Raw genomic sequence first — 21,745 nt, forward strand, 5'->3', positions numbered from 1 at the left:
GTATTGTGTTGTTTTTGTTGTTTCCTATTCTCTCATGTGCACGCGTTAAGTAATATTCACAAGATTGAAATAAAACCCAATCGTGTTTATACACCGCACAGCGTTTAACAACAACCGTAAGCAAAAAGTCATAGCTAACGACACGGATTCCAAATAGCCAGGGCAATTGTGTTGTTGTTGTTGTTGTTGTTGTTGTTGTTTCCTATTCTCTCACGTGCACGCGTTAAGTATTGTTGGGAATTCGCGCCTGCCGGCGTGCGATCGGCCACGTGACTCGAATCGCGGAACGTCGCCCACCGGACGGACAATTCTGTCGTGACCCTCTCGGACTAACGCCGGGAGCCAGTCACGGGTGGGCCTTTCGGCCTCACCACGATCGTGCCAATCGGCCACCCGCGTGGGATAGGGTTGTTCGCCAAACTCGACCTACCTAAGTACCCACGCGGCTGGTAGACCGGGCGATTGCACCTCGCCACAGGTCGACTCCGGACACGGGCCGCTTAAGCGATCCGTTCCGTACTATCGGGATAACCGAGCGGTGTTATCGTCGGCGTCGACGGTTCCGATTAATTATCGGGCGTATTAAGCCCACTACCAACCCTTTACGTGAAGCAAGATGGAGATTCAAACGAAGGAAAGCACGCAGCGAAACAGGGAACAATTCAACATGCAAGCACTTTATTTACACGACACACGGAGAGCACACGTATACAGCCAAACAGAATGCACATATATCAAATGCCACGAAAGAAACAATGACGCAGAGATACTACCAACAACGCGAGCACACGGCAACACTTAAACAGTTTTACTTCACAGACGGCGCCAACACACATTTACTCAAAAGCAAAGGAAAAGAAAGCCACCCTCATAGGCAAGGGGGCAGACGGGCCCGTAGGCCAATGTGTGCGCTGGACCTGGAGGAGCGGCCAGGCCCGCGAGACCAGGGGGGGGGTCCGACCCGCGTCTTCGTGATGAGCCGCAAATGTGGCAGCACGGCGGTGCCCCGACTTAGTGCTCCTTCGCGGGTTTCGTTGGCACCGCTTGGAGTGGGGTGGGAACGGGGCACCCTTTTCGCACTATCTCAGCGCGGGGGAAAGGGGAATTGTTGATGCTCTGGGGAAGGAGTTCGCGGGCTTGCTTGGGTCCCGTGACGAGCGATTCCACCGCGACCTCGTCGCCGACCGCCGTCTTCCTTGCCTCGGACCCGAGCTCCTCGGACTCTTCCCCCAATTCTCCTCAGCCAACTGCAGAAAACCACCTGGACGCCCTGGCCTCCCGACTCCACTCCGCGCTCCAACCCGACTTGACTGCCTCGCAACAACAACTCTTGCGCAACAACTCTTCTTTCTCTCTGCCCCAAAACTCTTCTTTCTCTCTGCCCCAAAACTCTCTTCGCTTTTCTGCCACCCAATTCTGCTTTTCTGCTCGGCGTTTTATAGGCCGGCAGGAGAACCCATATGCAAATTTCCGGATCAGGATGAGCTCGGGGGCGGAGCCACGCTCTCCCATTGGACGGAGGAAAAGGGGCGTGAATCTCCCCTGATCCTAGAATTTGCATATCTCGAATCCACACAGACGCGCCTGGAGGCGGGGCCAAGCCGCCCCACGCTTCCTGATTGGACGGATCAGAAGTGGGCGTGTAGCATTCCTGATCCGAATTCTCCTCGGAAAGGCCGCATTTTGCACTCGTGGCTCGTCGCGTATCTTGTACGAGCCCAGGACAGCCCGACGCTCGGTGCTCACAGGTGGTGCGGGAATGGCGGTAGAAGGAGGGAGGTGAGGGAGGTGAGGGTGGTGGAGGGTTTATGGTGGTGGTTTGATGGTCATGGTGCGTTTGGGAATGGCATGATGCGATGATGTGGGAGCGAGTTGTGAAGGTAAAGGTCGTGGCTGTTGGCGTTGTTGTGGTTGTGAAGCGGCGTTGTGGTTGGTGGTGGTTGTGTGATGGCGATTGGTTCAAAATAAAGATAGAACAGAAAAACGGCTATCTCAAAGCGTCGCAGCCCGAATGAATCACATTTATTCCCTCTAAACAATGGGTTTGGGGCTAACTACACATGTACTTACAGAGATATCTCACCTATGGGACCTGAATGGTGGTTTGCGAATTTCCACAACCGTAACTATTAAGCTCACTTCGTTCGCTATGAGCTCCCTAGTTTTTAAGTATGCCATCATTGGTGGTATAGTTAGATGTGGAAGGTTAGCTAAGGAAGTGTAATTCATGCATGTTCTCTCTGTATGACGAGGCAAGATACAGGCATGGTAAGGAAAGGAGTCTTGCTGGATGTGTCGGTAGTCAGTGTGTGGTTTGATAACGCCCCCTTCGCTCACCCCCCCCCTCCCCACCCCATGCGCTTTAGTACCCCTCCTTGTGTGGTTTGATAATCCACCTGCAGCCGACGCTCTGAAAACAGGTTTGGTGCGGCATCAGCCATAACAAGGTTCCATAGGACATTATACTATTAGCGGCCTACAATGTGGAGCTATTTAATTGTTTTGGGTGGTGGCACCACCCCATCTTCGACGTGCCAACTTGCTGGCCGGTGCCAGGCCATGAACGAAGGTCGCTTAAGGGATCAGGCCATGGCCATAGGGACAGGTGATAAAAGGCAACAGATGAATGGTGACTCTGCAGTTATGGTCATCGGAAGGGGAGTCACAGTAAGTAATGGAGTGTTGCACATCTTCCATTAATTTGGCTATTCTTGAAACTCATTGCTTTGGTGTGAGGGGGGGTTTGCATCGGGGAGCACCTCGTCAAGGTGGAAACTGTTGTCACGAGTGAAAATGGAACTCTCATCCCTCAAGGAATAAATTAAAATTCCAAATTTTTTGCACATGGGGCAAGGTTTGCTTGCATCAAATTTGTTTCCTCAATTTTGACACACGTGCGAAAAAGTTAAAGATGGGACGGTTGGCAAGATATGATGGCACACACATGGCTGAATGTGAGGCCGAGATGGGCATTAATAGGGGCGAAGATAGTGTATGAACCTCCCCCACTCCCAGTGGCATTTGGAGTCTGTCTGTTGCGGGCTCTTTCAGCAGGACCCAAAGAAGATTTACAATGTTGGTTCAAGCACTGAAGGAATTGGGGGCATGACGGTCCCAGTTAACAAGCAGGCCTCAGAATGCATGCTCTGTCGACTCTGAAGCTCGTGATTCTTACTGCTGGTGATGGTGATGACTCGATGCACTGTGACTCCCCCTCTGGTGACCACGACTGCACTGTTAGTATTCTCGCGCTGACTTTACCACCTCTCACACAGCCACACCCCACACCTCAAGCACCCTTCTTCCATGGCCTGGCACTGGCCATTGATGTGGCATGTCGCAACTGTCGTGATGGTGTGTTGTGTTTCCACAAACACCGCCCAAACCAATGGCTCGCCACTCTGCAGGCCATCAATAGCATCGTGCCCTCTGAGACCGCATTATGGCAGATGCTACCTCCTGTTCCTCCTGTTCTCAGAGCACGAGGAGAGGGTATCAAACTGAACGTGGAATGCTGACGTGTCCCTCGCGACTCCTCTCCTTTCTTGCCTGGGCGCTTCCTGGTTGTATAGATAGAACATGTATGAATTGCACTTTTCTAGCTGGACTTCTACATCGAACTACACCACCTCTCATGGCATAAGTAAACACTTGATAACTTCTTTCGAATGGGTGCCTGTTTAGAGAAAATGATCTCACGCCAGCGTGCAGACCAAGCTAACTTAACATCCTAACTTGTACTTAATTCTACCCCCCCCTCCAACTTAACAATATATTTTGTTGCTGTAACTCAATCAATGCAATGAGGTATGATTAAAAAATGGACATAACAGCCATTTGGTTTGATTTGCTTGTTTATGGTGTCAAGCATTGACATCTGTTTGTGCTTTGTTAATCTGTAATCTTTGCTCAAAAACCCATCGCCCCGTACACATTTTATTTCATTTGGTCATTTCCACTTCCTTTTCGACGTCTAGTTCGGGTTTTGTGTATGTATGTGTATGTGTGGTTTCTCCTTTGCACCCCCTTGGTTCCCATGGTTATCCCTGATGCAGACTTAAAATTTGGTTTATCTTTCCCTCTGAATTGTTTGGTTTGAGATGCACATCTTTTTCTCATGTCCTTTTTGCTTTATTGTTCTTTTTTTTTCCAGGCTGGATGAGCGTCCCCCATCTATTCATAAACTTCCACCAGACAGAACTCCCCATGTGATCTTTACTGGCTTCAATTCTATTATTGTGCAAGAGTACATGAAGGCGAGTGTGTGATTTTCGAACACTGTTATTGTTGATATGAATCAATGAGAATCGTTAAGAAAACAAAAAAATATGGTTTAAATCGTGGTTTGCTGTATTTTTCATTCATTCATTTATTTGTTTTTGCGGATATTTCTCTTCCGTTTTCTGAATGTGCTGAACATCCTAAATTGCATGGTTTTAAGAATGGAATATCCCACCATAAACTCCCTCCAGAAGCTGTATGTGCTGGGTGGAGAGGTGGCGGAGAGTTCAGCAAAATGCACACACTTGGTCGCAGCCAAAGTCATTCGCACCGTGAAGTTTTTGGTGAGCTTGCCGACTGTTCAGAACATTGTCACCTCCGAATGGCTGGAGCAGAGCTTCAGGGCGCAGTATTTTCTCGGTGAGTTCTGAGTGCTTTCCTAACTGAAGCTAAAGCTGTTGTTCAAACTCATTTCCTAATCGCACAAAACGACCGTGATCCTTGGCAGAGGAACAGCAATCGTTCTGTAAACAACGACGTCTTTTGTCCCCGTGTTGTGTCGGTGAGCAGATCCAAGGAGATTTCCTCTTCGAGACGCCGAGGCCGAAGTGGAGTTCAATTTCAACCTGGAGGAGTCCATGAGGAAGGCGCAGACGCGAAGGATCTTCCAAGTTCGTGCAGAAAACTCTTCCTGTGGTTGAACTTAATGATGTTTGGAGATGGGTGGAATTTGAGGTGGTCAATCTGGTGTGTGCCTGCCTGCATTCTCTCCATCTTTCCAGGGTTTACATTTCTACATTACCCCTGGTATTTGTCCGAGTCTCAGCACAATGCGTACCATCGCAAGCGCAGGAGATGGACGTCTTCTGCCCAAGCAACCTAGTTGGCAGCAGGTGTTTGATCATCAAAGGGGAAAGGTAATATTACTTGCGTAATTACTGCCATTCATTCTCTTGTGCTTGGATATATTTGTTTAATTGGGGTTTTTTTTTCTTCCACTTGTATGCAGAGCCTTCCTGAGATTGTCATCATCTCTTGCTCCAATGACTTGCATCTCTGCAAGAATTACTTTGCCCACAGCATCGGTAACACTAAGAAATGCAAAGCCGTTTCAAAATCTTCTGTCATCATGGATGTTTAGCTAACTATGACGTGCTAATTACATCACAAGCACAGATTTGTTTTTTTTTCTCTTTTGTAATGTTCATGAACATTGGTCGGGAGTTGTTTGAATTAACTTTCCCCACATTAATCCACTTGACTAAATTACCATTATTTTCTCACCCCCTCCCAATCGAGTGCTTGTTGTGTGTCAAGGTAACTCATCTTCTCACCTCCTCTGCCCCCTTTATCTTTCCACCCTATCAGATGTCCATAATGGAGAGTTTATTCTCACTGGCATGATCACCCAGAAGCTTGATTATGAGACATATCCTTTTTTATGACTCAGGCCTTATGAAAGTGAGGTTGCTGAGATTTTGTCATTGATAACACAACCAATCGGTTTTGTCATACTGCCCTTGATTTGGATTGGCTTAGTTTTTCAAAAAGCATTTAACTGTGTCCACACAAGAGGTTGTTACTTAAATTTTAACTTTTCAATGGAAATTGCCAGCTCAAAATGAATAGAAAACTTGTTTGAGAGTAGAAGACAAAAGGCAACCTCATTCATTTTGTAATAGCACTGAAGTGGGATGAGCAACGAGGACCATTGCCGTGTTCGATCCATATCGGTGATTTGATTGTAGGATTTATGGGTAAAATACTTAAATTTGTAGACTATGCAAATTCGAGGTTTAAAGGGGGGTCGGGTGCAACAAGTTAAATTTAATAGGGAAAGGGGGGTCATACATTCTCTAAAGTTAGTTGATCACATAATAAGAAAATGCTTGTTTGTTGCTTTCCAGCAGTCAACTACACAGTAGAAGTGATGACTTGAACCCTTCATGGATCAAGGGTCACATGATTTTAAACTTTAATGTCGTGTATATCCGACATTTTCCCTGCAGTTTTTGATTACTTAATGTTTGTGCATTGGCAAACACGGGAGCTAATACTGGGTGAGAGCTTTTGTCATTTCCATACTTTTTCTTTTGCGATATTGCAGTCCATCTTTTTCATGTCTGTCATGTTTGGGGGGGTTCTTGTTTTCATTATTTCTTTCATAGTCTGTTTCAGGAACAGACCAGGTGACAATGTGTGCCCCTGTGTTGATGCTGAACCATGGTGTAAGTTCTCCCATGACCATGCACGTAAAGAAAGTCCATTATGCAGTATCATACAGACGAGCAATCTTCCATCAGCTTTTCCTTTATAAATTTTTCAAAATCTATGAAATTCAAATCAAGATTGCCATTGTGCTCAAATATGCTTCTCACAGAAAAGCTCTGGTCATTTGCTTGAAAAAAAAACTCAGCTTGTTCCTCCTGCATATATTTATTGATCCGTTGTTATTCTGTAATCTTGACAGAATCGCTCGGGTAAACCCTTTAGATATGATAGCAGAGTAACAGCACTCCAATTATTGCAGTATTGGAGTCTGCTGTCTTTCTTTGGTAATTTCTCTATCAGGCTTTTACGACATTCTGCTGGAATGGTCTCTTTCCAGTTCGGTGCGAATGGTTTGTGCAGCACATTGGTGAGAGTATCAGTGTGTACCTTGAGCAATTCTGTTGCCGTACCATCAGCTCCAGGAGCTCTCTCAACTTCCCGATGGCCTGTCTTTGCTTTGGTAAATTCCATAGTAAAGATTTTGAGCTCTGGTGAGGTTGGGTGAAAATATATCTTATCAGATTACAAGATTACAGGGACCTTTTCTGTTCAAATACTGTATTGCCAAAATGTTCTGCCACTTTGGTGTTCTGAAAGCATGTTGCCATCCTTGTCCTTCACATGGTAAGTGTGTTGCTGTTGTGATTTATCAACGCAATATGTTGCCTTGGAAATGACAATAATCTGCCCCAGTTTGTTGCGCATGTGCAGAAACCCCAGGAAACTTGCACGTTCTGGGCAAAAGAAAGCATATCGTATATCATGGGTCAAGAATTATCTGAAATTGCTCACAAAGCTTTAAAAGATGTCAAATACTTGGGAAAGTACCTGAGAGAAAGGCTTGTGCCTCTGTACAACGAAAGACTTGGAGAACTTTCTCAGCTCGCCGAACAGGCATCTGCTCAGAGGACAAACTCCTGGCCAGACCGAAGTGGATGGTCGTTTGTCGCACAAACCTCCGACAGATCACTACCATTAAATGGACTGTGTATCTGGATGAGGTACTTCTGAACACCGATGGGAAGGACATATTTGGGGCTTGTGAATGGACAGGGGAAGTTTAAAATGATACACAAGGATACACGTTGACATTATGGCGCAAACACAATGGGCGACGAATGTTTTGGCCCACCATTGCAGGCTGACGAGGTGTCTTGTATGTTGTGGGATCGGCCTGCTTCATACTTTTCCCGGATGCCATTTGTGTCTGTGCCGTGTCCCACCGTCATGTCCGTGAGCTATCAATGTTCCTCCCCAGTGGATGGGGGAGTTGTGGAGGGTGGAAGGGGTGTTGAGGGATGGTGATTGGTATTGTGAGGGTAATGATTGTGGAAGGGGGAAGGGGGGGTATGGGATGGTGGTGGGTATTGTGGAGTGGGGGAGGGGTGGGATGATGGTGCGGATGGGGTATTGTGAGGGAATTGTGCAGGGGTGAGTGTACCCTAAAAGTTTTGTGTCCTTGGTGAAATCCTCTCGGAGGAGTGTGTGATACGTTCATACCTTTTCTCCACTATAAATAGATAGTGATTCATTTGATTCAGCTGTTGGAGATGGTGTTTCAGTTTTGAGCGACAGTTTCTTCCGCTTAATCGTTAATCACGGGTTTGGTGTCCTCTTAATCGGGGCAGATAACCACAACAAGATCCAGCCATCTCTGTTGTTTCGTAACAGTGCTCTGAGTACATAAGCGAACATTTTGTAAGCCCGATCCAAGCTCGCATATTTCGGACAATCCTCATCCGATTTCTGTCAAACTTAGGGTATTTCAGCCATTGGTGTTGCATGAAACCATCTCAGATTGTATTACTATACAAGTACCAAGGACGCATAGACTTGGCGTATTTGTGGAAAATCGAAAATTATTCGCCGTTTGAGTGTTATAATACCGCGATGTAACTCGTATACAGTACTGATCTGGTGGTCTACTTCCATGTATGACGTCATGACTATTTTGATGAAGAAGAAGATTTTGACTTTTAATTGCAAATTTACCTCCCTTATAATTCAGAAATCGTAAAAACACACCACTTCTATTTTGTAGGGTATAATGGGATAGATTAGTGTCGATGTGTTCTGAGCGTTTGGGTTCCCCTTTAAGCACTCAAGCAACCACTCCAACAAAATGGTTGGCTTGGCAAATGATTAGCAATCAGTTATAACACACCACTCTAATGCCTGGAATGTCAATATCCAAATTGGACAAATTAACACAATAATTGGTTTTTTTATTTGTTCACGAGTCAGTGAGTGACCACTATATTCGTTATGAGTATACGTGTGTCTGTCTGTCTGTCTGTCCCGAGCATAGCTCCGTGGGTTTTGATCCGATCTTGATAAAAATTAGGGTGCGAGGTTTGTATCATGATCTAGTTGTGTTTTCCAGAGAATGGACGTGCTGTGCCCATTATGGGTGGAGTCACGCCCAAAAGCATGTGTTTTTAGGGGGTAGCCAATTTCAAGTTACATCTTCTCTGAGAGGGTTTGTGGAATCTGGCAGGGGTTTCAGTATTTGGTTAGCCCAATGGCACCTGCACAGCCCCACGGAGCTCGATTTTTTTTCATTTTTGTCCCAAGGTCAAGGTCACAAACTTAGAAAATGTCAAAAAAATCAATAAATTTGGCATCGAGCTCCTAGGGTTTTCAACTGTTTCGAAACAAAGTTGGTATGCAAGTAGTGCTCTTCGAGTACTACAACTTTCATCATTTACGTTTTTCCCGATTCCCGCCAGTTTGCCCGTGGCGTCCCCTTGAAGGTCAAAAAATAAAAAAGGTGAACTGTGTACATTGCTCGTGAACCATCGTCATATCCAGACTTGTTTATTTTATTTTTAGCGGTCAGAACTGATTCTGAGGTCAATTCCGCAGTTTAAATTTTGAAATTTTGGCTCAGGTTAAGAGATTCGACAGCGATCACGTGCAGAAATGAAATAAAGCCACGGGCACTGGCATCTTCAGGCACTGATAAGCGATTCATAGGAATGAACATCAGGCATTCGATGATATTGTGAGGAAAGTGAAAAAGCATTTTTGAATGCTTTATTGTTATGAAACCGTTGCAGCCTGTTCCCAGTCAAGGCATTGTTGAGCAGGCCAAAAAAAATGAATTAAGAACCCAGCAATGGAGAGTGTGTGTGTGTGTGTGTGTGTGTGTACGCGCGCGTGCGCACACACACACACACACACACACACACACACACACACACACACACACACACACACACACACACACACACTAAAATTCAAAGATTTAATGTATAATAATTATATTATTAATTTTTTCCAAATCTTTGGTTTTTTAAATTTTTATTATTATTATTATTTACTTTTTCAATTGCAGGTATTTAATTGTCATTTAAAAGTTTTCCAATTATTTATTTATTTCAGCTTAATTATGTGACTTGTATTTTTAGATCGTTGTGGAGGATCTCTAAGTCTTACTCACGTTGTTGTTCTTCATCTTCTTCTTGTGGACTTTTTTGTTTCACAGCCTACAGTTTTCATCGAAACTTCCTCAAACTTGGCATATATATTGTTGCGAATTCACGCCCGCCGGCGTGCGAACGGCCACGTAACTCGAATTGCGGCACGTCGCCCACCGGACGGACAATTCTGTCGTGACCCTCTCGGAACAACGCTGGGAGATAATCACGCGTGGGCCTTTCGACCTCGCCACAATCGGCCACCCGCGTAGGGTAGGGTTGTTCGCCAAACTCGACCTACCTTAGTACCCACGTGGATGGTTAACCGGGCGATCGTACCTCGCCACAGGTCGACTCCGGGCACGAGCCGCTTGGGCGGCCCGTTCCGTACTATCGGGATAACTGAGCAGTGTTATCGTCGACCCGGACGGTTCAGATTAATTACCGGGATGTTGATCCCACTACGAACCCCTTACGTCATGCAAGATGGAGATTCAAATGGAGAAAAGACGAAGCGAAACGGGCACAGTTCAACAAGCAAGCATTTTATTTCACGACACACGGAAAGCACGTATATACAGCCATACAGAATACACAAAAAGCAAAGGCAAGAAGAACAGTTGACACCGACCTAACGCGTACACACGGCAACACCTACAGTTTTACTTCACCGACGGTGCCAACACACATTTACACAAAAGCAAAAGAAGGAAGCCACCCTCACAGACAAGGAGGCAGACAGGCCCGTAGGCCAAATGTGCACGGGACCTAGAGGAGCGGCTAGGTCCGCGAGACCGGGGAGGTCTTACCCGCGTCCTCGTGACGCGTTGGCGGGCAAGCCGCAAAATGTCGGCGCCGCTGTGCCCCTGGCGTGCTCGTTAGCACCACGTTTGGGGCGGGGGAGGAACGGGGCCCCCCTTTACACTTTCTCAGCGCGGGGGAAGGGGAAATTGTTGATGCCCTGGGGGAGGGGAGTGACTGGCTGGCTTGGGTCTCGCGACCAGACGAGCGATCCCCCACACCGCAACCTCGTCGCCGACTGCCGTCCTCCTTTCCTCGACCCGAGCTCCCTTGCCCCGACCCGCCGCCTGCAGCTCCACCACGTGCACTCCACTTCTTCCAGCTCAACTCTCAACTCCGCTCCCCAACGCTCAACGCTCCACGCTGAACTCACGCAACTCCTCGAGTCGCCTTTCACTCGCATCTTTATAGCTCTCAGGAGGCGCCGATATGCAAATTCCCGGATCAGAATGCGATTGGAGGTGGGACCACACCGCCCCCCTCCCCCCCCCCCCCCCCCCCGTCAGCCATTGGTCGGGCAAAAATGTGCGTGAATCTCCCCTGATCCTAAAATTTGCATAGACGGAATTCACCTACATGCGCCTGGAGGTGGGGCCAAGCCGCCTCGCGCTTGCCCATTGGACGGAGGAGAAGTGGGCGTGAAGCATTCCTCATCCGCGGATCGACGCGTTCGGCCTCCACTGCCGAACTGCTCCGGGAACACAACGTTTGGTGTTTGGGAATGGCCGTAGAAGCGATGATGTGGGATGAAGTTGTGAAGGTAAAGGCGAAGGTGGTAGTGTTTGCGAATGGTTGTAGAAGCGATGATGTGGTAGCGTAGGTGGTGGAGGTGGCGTCATTGTAGTGTGGTTGGCGCTGTGGTGGGGATGGCGTGGTTGTTGAGATGCTGTTTGTTTGAAATAAAAGATAGAACAGAAAAATGGCTAACTCAAAGCGTCGCAGCCTTGATGGATCACATAAATTCCCTCTATACAACGGGTTTGGGCTAACTACACATGTACTTCCAGAGATATCTCACCTGATGGCCCTTTATGGTGTAATGCGAATTTCCACAACCGTAACAATATGTAAAAATACCCTGCGCAGACAGTAACCATCTCCGATTTTGAAAATTCCTCCGAGAAAAAAAAAGTTATGACGTCAAAATATCTCCGCGAATGGAAATCGCCTAAAAAATTATCTCCGAAACTAGGCAGGGTTTTTGAATTCTGTTTGTGGGAATCGAACAGGGCATTAGCAGAGATTAATTACCACACATATGATGCATCACGATGATGTCATATCAATTTTTATGATGTCATTCCTATTTTTTGACATTTTTTGTTTCACAACCCAGAGTTTTCATCGGATCTTCGTGAAACTTGCCATGCATATGCAGAAAGTCCACGCGCAGGCAGTAACCATCTCCAATTTTGGAAATTCTTCCGAGAAAAAAGTTGACGTCGTAATATCGCCGCTAATGGAAATCGCCTATACCATTATCTCCGAAACTGGGCAAGCTGTTTGAATTTTGTTTGCGGGAATCAAGCCAGGCATTAGCACAGATAATTTATTCCAAACCTGATACATCACAATGACGTAATATTCGTTTTTATGACGTCATCATTAAGAGGACGAGGATCTTAGCTCATTTGAGCTTCTTTTTATTATTATGGTTCTCAGAGGGAGGCATTAAGTGTTTAATCTCGGTGTCCGTAGTGTCATGCTTTTTGTGGGGATGGGGAAGGAACGTTTGTTTTCATTATGAGGCAGAATTTCACGTGCTCCAAGTTGGCTATACCAGGAACCATCAGCGATTTCTGATCGCAGCCCTCTTGTTTGTTTTTGTCTTTACTCATTTTCTCAAATTGAGGAAAACATTGGCAACATGTAGAATGAAGAACTAGTTTTGCTGTTGAAGGCTAGTGTCGATCTCTATCGGTGGACAGGTCAAACAAGGAACGAAAGATGTTTAAAAAAAACAATCTGTTATAAGAGTGGTCTTGTTGCAGCAATGACTTTTATCACATCCGACATCTGCGCCTCCAGCTGTTTGCCTTCGTCTCAAGTTGCGATCTCCATTTGCATTTTATTTCATTATGATCTATCCAATGCTTTGTTTTGGTTTCTTTAAATATCCATGTATCACTACATCATGATATCTGGAGATACCCATGTATCGATCCTTAAATGTGGAGAGATAATGGTACCACAATGACATTATCCAAGCCACAAAATTGGTGAATAGCTCACCATCATTCATCTTGCATACACCATGCTTTTCCACGTAACTCTCACTCCCAGTGTTGTCTCTCCCAATTCTATTCTCAGAGTGGTCTTGTTGAAGTCTTATATTACATAAAAACAACACCACCTTAATGTTGACCATTTGTTCTTCCAGAGTCGATATTTTGTAAATACCATTCGGGGAAATTATTGGTCCATCTGCTTTCACTCCAACTCAATATGTTAATCCTGTTCTCCCCCCAAACCCATTTACCCCATTCCATTGCCCTCTTAAGCTGTTGTTCCCGTCTCGTACATTTTTATTGCATTCCAGCGTCCGATGTTTTTGGATATATCTCCAAAATATGTTTGTATAGTGGGTTACGGCGTCCGGCGTACGTACATCCGTTAACATTTGACTAAAACATCTCACAAACGACCTGACCGATTATGGACCAAATTTGGTGCGATGCATCAGGGCAGAAAGGTGTTGTGGGGTTGTGCTCCCCATCCGGATGCGCCTCCGATAAAGGGGCACAAGTGAGGATTTGCCCCAAATGTTTGGTATTTTATTCAAAGATCATCTTCTCAGAAACCGCCAGACAGATCCAAACTAAACTGGCCATGCGGCATGGTCGCCATGCGGCATGGTGGCCATGCGGCATGGTGACCATGCCCTAACCTTAAGTTGTGTTCCTCACGGCTGTATCTCCCCCTGGAAGGGTTGTCACGGTGGCCTCCCTCCTCTTATCCCTCATATTCACGAAAATATATATTTCTCACAAAGTACATGACCAATGTGGACCAAATTTGGTATGATACATCAGAAGAGCAAGGTCTCATGGTTGTGCTCCCCATCTGTGTTTACGCCCTGTAAGAGGGTGAAAAAATGGGGGGGGGGATTTCACCTCAAATTCAGGTAATTTACTTTAAAACCTCAGAAATCGACGATGAGATGGAGACCAAATTCTTCATGAAACATAAGGATCATTCCATTAACTTAGGTTGTGCTCCCCATTACCGTACCACTTCAGGAAGTGGGGCCCTGGCCACTTACCCCCAATCCCTCATTTTCTCCTCGCATGTTGGGGAAAATAACCGTCTGTCCCCCAAGGGGTTATTTTTTATTTTACCTCTGGTTCCCAATAGAAATGTCCTCAGCTTGTAGTCCGTGAGCTGGACCCCCAAATTTCAGAGATCGGTATCAAATGATGGGCAAAGCAGCATGTCATTTTTTTGGTAGGTCATAATGTTTAGTTTCGGAAATCGCTTGCTGGCCCTTCATGCAGGTTCGTTTTTAAGCGATATCCGATAGGGGGCGCTAGTAGGGTGTAAAAATAACAATTCCTTTTTTCGCGGTATTTTACGTCTATTCATATCCTGCATCTTATCCAATGCTCGACTGAGGTGATTTCCCATTATAAAGTCGATAAATCCTAAAATATGGAGTGGAAATTAACTGCAAATGAATTGAATTTCAAACGTTTAAATGCGATTTTCTCTTATTTCACTGCACGCAGCTAATATCCGTTTTGTCAAGTTTGTTTTACACCAAAATATATACATCTTTCTAATATTCTTGCTGGTTTATAAGTAGAAATATTGTCGGAAATTGGAATCTGGCGAGAGCGAGTTGATATATATATATATATATATATATATATATATATATATATATATATATATATATATATATATATATATATATATATATATATATATATATATATCTCCTGCAAATGACGTTGCGTTACCAAGTGCTTCTATCATTGAAGGCATGGCCCTGGTCCATAAGATGAGTGGTGACAACCGAACATTTGCAGAAGTTTCCGAGGAGCTGTTCCAAACTGTCTTGCAGACCTACCCAGGCAGCAAACACATAGACGTAGTCTTCGATGTCTATCGGGATTTCTCCATCAAGAATGCAGAACGAGTAAAGCGTGGTTCATCTCAAGGAGTCCTGTTTTCGGTTATCATCCCAACACATAGAATCAAGAACTGGAGGCGTTTGTTGGCATGTTCTGCAAGCAAGGAAAAACCTTACCCACTTCTTCACTCAGGACTGGCAGAATAAGCAGAACAAACTTGGTGGGAAGGAGCTGTTCGTGACATATGGTAGCAAGTGCTTCAGGATTACAGAGGATGGAGTCACATTGGATGTTCAGCAACTTTCTTCAAACCAGGAAGAAGCTGATACGCGGCTATTGTTGCATGCAGCTCATGCCGGGAAATCCAAATTCAAGTCAGTCGTCATAGTGTCAGAAGACCCTGATGTCTTGAACTTGTGTCTGGCATTCTGCAGGAGGATACCGTGCAGGCTATACATGCGCGTCGCTGCAAAGGGCAGGAACAGGATACTTAGCATTGACAAAATGGAAGAAATGATGGGGGATGAAGTTTTTCTGGCCTTGCCTGGTCTACATGCATATACGGGATGCGATACGGTCAGTGCCTTTTCTGGTGGAGGCAAAATCAAAGGCTTCAAGCTGATGTGCAAGGAAAAGGTGTTCCGCGATACTTTCGCAGCTCGAGGCGAAACCTGGTCCCTCACAATTGACATGTTGTCGGCACTGGAGTCATTCACCTGTCGCCTATATGCAGCGAGGACTCCCGAGACGGGCATGAATGCCCTGAGGTTCAGCATGTGGCGAGCGAAGAAGGGAGGAGTCGAGTCTGGACAACTACCTCCATGCAAGTACTACCTGGAACAACATGCACATCGAGAAAACTATCAGTGTGCAGTCTGGCGATGGAGCTTGGAGGCCAATCCTGATGTGCCAGCTCCTGAGCCTGAGTATGGCTGGGACGTTGTAGACGACGGCAATCTGGATGTTCTGTGGATGAGTGGTCCACATGCACCACAAGTAGTACTAGAGTTCATGTCATGCAAATGCCGCCGTGTTTGTGAACTCCCAACCTGCGAATGTATGGTCAATGGCTTGAAGTGCACAGACGAGTGTAGACTGAAAGACTGTACCAATATGACAGACGACATAGAGGACAACCTTACCGATGGCTCTACTTCAGAGGAAGAATCTGACAGTGGGGAAGAATAAGTGCAAAGTTCAGAATCAGACAGCTGTTATCATTGCCTCCCACTATGTTGTATGTAATTACCAATGAAACGTAGTTGTGAACATTGCATTTTCGGGGTACTTGTGGCTAATTATAATTATGGCCACAAGTCTACAGTGTCAAAAAAGAGAAAGATCAAGTCTGGTTTAGTCTGTCGTGCATTCCGAATCATATATTTGGGGCCTGTTACACCCCCCCCCCCCCACCCGTCGGATTCCCCATACTTTCAACGCAATGTTTTTGCCACCATACATGAAAAATGCATTAACGAAGAAAAGGTATTTATTATGGGCGACCTTAATGCACGAATACCAAACCTCAAACGTTTTAACTCGCAAAACGGTTATTACACAAGAAACCCAGACACGAGATCAAACCAACACGGTCAAATTATTTTCGATTTGTGCAAAGAGCTGAACGTTCAGCCAATAAACCACTTTAATAATAACAATCTTCACTGTGACGGCGGGATGACATTTCGACAACGTAAGATATGGATCTCGCAATTAGACTGGACCTTGTGCTCTACAGAAAGCATTTCGTTAATAAAATCATTTGAAGTTATTAGAGACGAAAATATCCCGACTAATCATGTAGTCCATGATAGCTCTTCCGTTACAACTATAATGAACAGCGATCCGTCTTCCGTTACAAAATTTTGCCACAAAGTTCTTAAACAGATTTACGACTATTGATTCTTAACAAAAGTAAAATTTTCCATCTTGACTTGTAGCATACCGCTCCATGAACACTACTAAATTCAGTTTATATTAATGGACTACTACTATATATCTAAGATGTGTATACTTTCATGCTTTACCCTCTGTATGTGATAGTGGTCAATAAATAATAATAATAATAATATTGGACAGCGGCAGTCTGCTTTAACATATTGTGATGTAGGCGTGACATTTTCTATGCTGACTGCAATCAACGGCACTTTTATTTGGCACAGACTTGCCTCTTCCCATTTCAGTTTGCAAATCGAGAAAATGCCGACTCGTATGGGCTCCAGTCGAACTTCTGCAAAGTCGGTCTCGTTGATTTTAAAGATATTTGAGAAAAACGCGTTTGAAGATTGAAAAAGTAGTTCATTATCATTAAATAAATTACATATATAACGTAATTACACCATATTATTGTCGTCAAAACACAAATTGATCTTGACAGTTCGATAAAATATACATTTTACTTCGCAAACCTGTAAAGAATAAAAATTGGTTAGTTTGACCCTCAAAGAGTGTCCCCTCGCGGATAACGCCTAAAAACGAACATGGATGATGGGCCAGCAAACATTTTCGTGAAATATAGGTTATTTCTCACAAAAAAAGTAAGGTCTCCTTTTGCCCCAAATTTGATACTGAATTTTTGTCTTGCTCACGGACTATTGGGGGTTTCCATATGGCTTTGCCGTCCAAGTGTCACACTAACCCGTGCATGGCGAGTACAAAGGCCATTGGAGTAATTGTCTCATCGTGTGCCTTGAGCTGTGTACCTTGAGATGAAAATAATAAAACAAGGGAAGATGGGACCATCGTTTTATTTGTCCTTGTTTTATTATTCTCCTCTATCTGTTTAACCAGTGCATGAAGGCTTCAGGCTTATTTGATGGTGGTATACACTCACCTTGTTGCTTTGATGTCTCAGGCTAACGTGGCCTTTTAAAGAAGCTGCATCTCCCCCTTGTCTTTTGCGCTGCCGTTGAATTGTCCACACGTTCTTTTTTCATCAAGGTGCCCTACCTATTTCATAACCAACCTCACTACTAGTGGATTACCAATCAGCGCTGCCATTGCATTTTGCAGCTTGGTCGAAGGGCGGAAAAAAGTTTTTATTCATTGGCAGTTTTCTATGACTTTAAATATTGGCAGTAGGATTGTTTCAATATTTTACTTTCAGGACAAGAACATTTTGGAGACATTGGTGAGTGAAGCTTCACATGCATTTAGGGACATTAGGGGACCAGACAAATGCACACATGATATGGGATTTGAAGCTGGAGCAACAGCATAATTGGTTGCGCCGAACAGGCAAAATAAGTGGTGGTTACCAGACTCGGTGGTGTAATCATTGAAGCGTCCGCTCCGAGTCTGGGAGGTCGGTGGTTCAAACCCCAGCTAGTCATACCAAAGACTTTTAAAATGGTACGTGCTGTTTCCTTGCTTGATGGTCGGCATTTAAAAGCTTAAGAACATGGAAATTTTCCATGGATTGGCATCCATGGGAGAAGGAAATTCCTCCTGAGGAAATGCCCTGCTGAGTGGTGAGAATGGCAGCACCAGTGTTGTGATGTCTGGTACCCAGAATATACCAGGAAGTGACGGCACTTGCTTCCCCCAAGCTCAGTGGCTGTGTTTGTCTCATTGTGTGTGTGTGTGTGTGTGTGTGTGTGTGTGTGTGTGTGTGTGTGTGTGTGTGTGTGTGTGTGTGTGTGTGTGTGTGTTAGAATTGTTCGGAAACAGCTGTGTGTAAAAAAGAAACAATGTGTCAGAGCCGGCTCCACTACGACGCATGTGTGCGTCAGCTCGACTACGAGCGAGCTTTAGATCATCTTAAAAAAAAAAAAAAAAGTGTTGACAACAAATCAAAGAACAGTGTCGGCATTTTATAAGACTTGACAGGCTTTGTCCTTCATGCAGTGCTTGGTTATCTCCACCACAATCTTGGAAATGTATCATCAGAGAAAGAGAGAGAGGGGTTTCAATGACAAGTGGCATTAATCATTTATGATTTGACTCAAGGTTAGAAGACGCAGGGCTGTTTGCATTCTTTTTAAAAATGTTTACATAAAGACGTCGATATGTGAAGGCGTTTGTTCAAAAATGTTGGATGATTAATTTTTTGGGTATTGGTACATATTGACAACCGGAAGCATGTGCACATTTGAAGAGTTGAAGTAAATTAAAGGGTTAAACAAATACAGTTGTTTGTATGAATATAGATGTGCCCTAAAGGGCAGTGCGTGCAGGGGCTGTATCCAATTTTGATGGAAAGCAGAGGAGAAATGAGAGTACAGATGGCTGAGTTTTCAGTGTGTTTGCACATGCCTGGTTATGTAAATTAGATTATGTCATTTTCAATTGGTCTGTTTTGTATCTTCTTTGCAATTGCAAAAAATAATATAAAATATAACCCAGGCCACCAAATTAGTTCAATTGTTTTCATGAAATGTATGGAGAAGTAAGTTCCTCCATGTCTTCCTTGTCCATCTTCCTCTCTCTGGCGTATGTATTTGTCTTGGGGGGTTTTTTTATATTATTGTCCACCGTCCTGACAAGGTCGGAGACGGCGGATATTAATATAAGCTCCGACTGACCGATCATCTGTCCACGTACTTTTGTTTACTCGATATTTCAAAAACCGGTGAGCAATTTAGCTTTCATATTTCAGATATTTATTCCTCATGACGTGATCTCGACATGATTAAATAACGGCGGTGATTGGCTGAATTGTGTTGCCATGGCAACCATCTCGGTAACTTGGATTGTGTACGTGATATTTCATAAACCGTTCAAGATTGAGCTTTCTTATTGCACAGATCCATCTGTTCTTCATGGCACCCAAAAGGCAGAGGACCCAGAGTATCGGCTCCTGATTTTTTTTTATTTCTTTTATTTCGGTTCTCTGATCGTTAACATCAGTTCAGGTCGTTGGAATGGGGATATCATAAAGCTGACCGTCAGACAGTTGTCGAATTTCCTTTTACTTGCGCGTACCTTTTCAGTGTCATGCATCTACTGCTTTTCCGTTCATAACGTGTTGCAAGTTCTTGCCTGTCATGTTGTAATCCTGAGCCTGATGCTGCTCTCTGACATTCCAAAAACAACAAAGATTCCCTCCAGGGTACTTGTAATCGAGGCTGTGGCCCCTTTACAGATGGAAAACCATTAAAAGCTGCACTTTAGCAATATTGCACATAAAGAATAAAGATTGGAATCAACTAACAAGACTGATTGGGGTCTGCTAACTACTGCTGGAAGCAAGAAGCATACATTTTGGATGTTAACCCTTCATTGTCGGAGAAAAAGAGCTCTTTTTTTCTGAGAATTTCTCTTTTGCTCCAAATGTTGAGTTGAAGCCCAAAACGTCAGCTTCTCCTTGCTCCCCATGACAGTTCATCCATTGTTTTACCCATCTGCTGACACAGATTGACACCAGTTTTCATCAGCAACACCAGTTCTTCATTCAGTATTGTGTATAGTTTGCCGATTCCTTTTTTTATAACTTTTTTTTTTTTATTTGAGCTTTGTGTTTTAATGTTCACTAGACCCGTGAACCCGTTGGGTTCCCGTTGAGACCGCTTGGTTGATTAAAAAAAAAAAAGATAGCTCCAGCGAACTATATCGCTGAGGTTGTTTGCATTGATCAAATTCTCCCGAAGAGTACTTGACTGAATTGGGAATTGATTTTTTAATAATTTTTTTGTTGCCCGATTTGAACGAAACTTGATGCTGCATACCGCAGGAGAATGGTGAGTAAGGTGGGCCGAAATTTTTGCGTTATCGTGTACCGTTTTAGCTGTATTTCAGGAACATACATACATACATACATGATGAGAGTTTTCTAATATATAGATATTCAATGCTGTGAAAGAATGTGGACTGTGAAGTTTACCTTAACAGGAAACACGTTCAGGTTTACTTTGTCCTGAGCACAACAAAAGCCTGTTCCAACCATCTTCAGAGGTGTTCAGCATTTGTTTCACGCATCTGCACTTGGCTGTCCAGACATGAAATGTGAGCCTCACTCCCAAGTTTTTACCTCTGCACACTACACAGTCCATCTTCTCTTTTGCGGTTGGAGTGACTTATTGCTGATATTTTCACCAGTTTTAGGAAGTTCTCTCATCTTGTCCAGTTTTTAAAAGATATGTAATAATGTGTACAATAGTTTACATTCTGCTGAGATGGTGGATTTCCACCAACTTTGATAATATTAAAAAAAATGTACATGATTTTGAATATTTGTTAAATCCCAGGTGAATGCCGCCATGCTGTTGAATTTGGCATCACAACTTGTGAATTTTTTTTTTTTTTGAATAAAATATCGAACATGCAGTTGTTTACTTGTTTGGTTAAGGTGGGTTTTTTTTTGTCTGTGAGGAGAAAAACAGACTGTACTCTTACCCCACCACCAGAACTTGACATCACTTGTGTAATACGTTGTCAGCACCAATGAGGAATGAAAGACATTTTCGAGTCAAACACGATTGCTTCTTCTTACTTTTTGGAGATAGAAATGGGAAAGGTTTTTGTCCGTCTTTGGAAGGTTTATTTACCTACTAGCGGGGTGTGCTTACACATTGTGTAAGCATACAAACCGTGTTTCCCCATTCTCGGGTTGCTCACCTGCATTTTTTTTTTATCTTTTTTTTTTTCGGTCATCTCTATCATCTCAGTAGAGATGACCGAATAACCCCAGTCTCGAAGTCTGTCCGTCCGTACGTACGTCCGTCCACAATCAAACCGAGTGAAGACAAATAGCCATAGTGGAATGGATAGAGGTCGATGAGACATGCACAACGATATAACTTTCGAGGTCAACGTCACGAGGCTGTCAAAGTTGCGAAAATCTTCGATTTCAAATCGTATCTCCTCCCTCATTTATCAAGAGATCAAATGTTATTAGTGATTCAGATACTATGGACTATTATGTAGAACAACACGAGCCATTTTTTTGAAATTTGCTCTCGTTCCGATTTTATACCCCTTCAAACTTTGTTCTGATTCCCCGTATGGGCCGTTCATAAAGTA

At 44.2% G+C, this 21,745-nt stretch overlaps 1 protein-coding gene across 6 annotated transcripts in view; it reads left to right on the forward strand.

Annotated features, from left to right (window-relative positions):
* Positions 1-21,047, forward strand: part of PAXIP1 (PAX interacting protein 1) — a 93,825-nt gene extending 72,778 nt beyond the window's left edge. For all 6 annotated transcript variants that reach the window (XM_085892888.1, XM_085892889.1, XM_085892890.1 and 3 more), the window contains 7 exons: positions 4,154-4,256; positions 4,473-4,641; positions 4,792-4,892; positions 5,004-5,138; positions 5,231-5,306; positions 5,590-5,648; positions 20,620-21,047. In XM_085892888.1, the coding sequence (XP_085749014.1) occupies positions 4,154-4,256; positions 4,473-4,641; positions 4,792-4,892; positions 5,004-5,138; positions 5,231-5,306; positions 5,590-5,648; positions 20,620-20,643 (667 nt within the window). In that variant the 3' untranslated portion in view covers positions 20,644-21,047. The remainder of the gene's footprint in view (positions 1-4,153; positions 4,257-4,472; positions 4,642-4,791; positions 4,893-5,003; positions 5,139-5,230; positions 5,307-5,589; positions 5,649-20,619) is intronic.
* Positions 21,048-21,745: the final 698 nt, after the last annotated feature.

This window comes from Eptatretus burgeri, chromosome 8 (assembly GCF_056783735.1).
Source record: "Eptatretus burgeri isolate ZD-2024b chromosome 8, Ebu_testis_v1, whole genome shotgun sequence".
NCBI classification, from domain to species: Eukaryota; Metazoa; Chordata; class Myxini; order Myxiniformes; family Myxinidae; genus Eptatretus; species Eptatretus burgeri.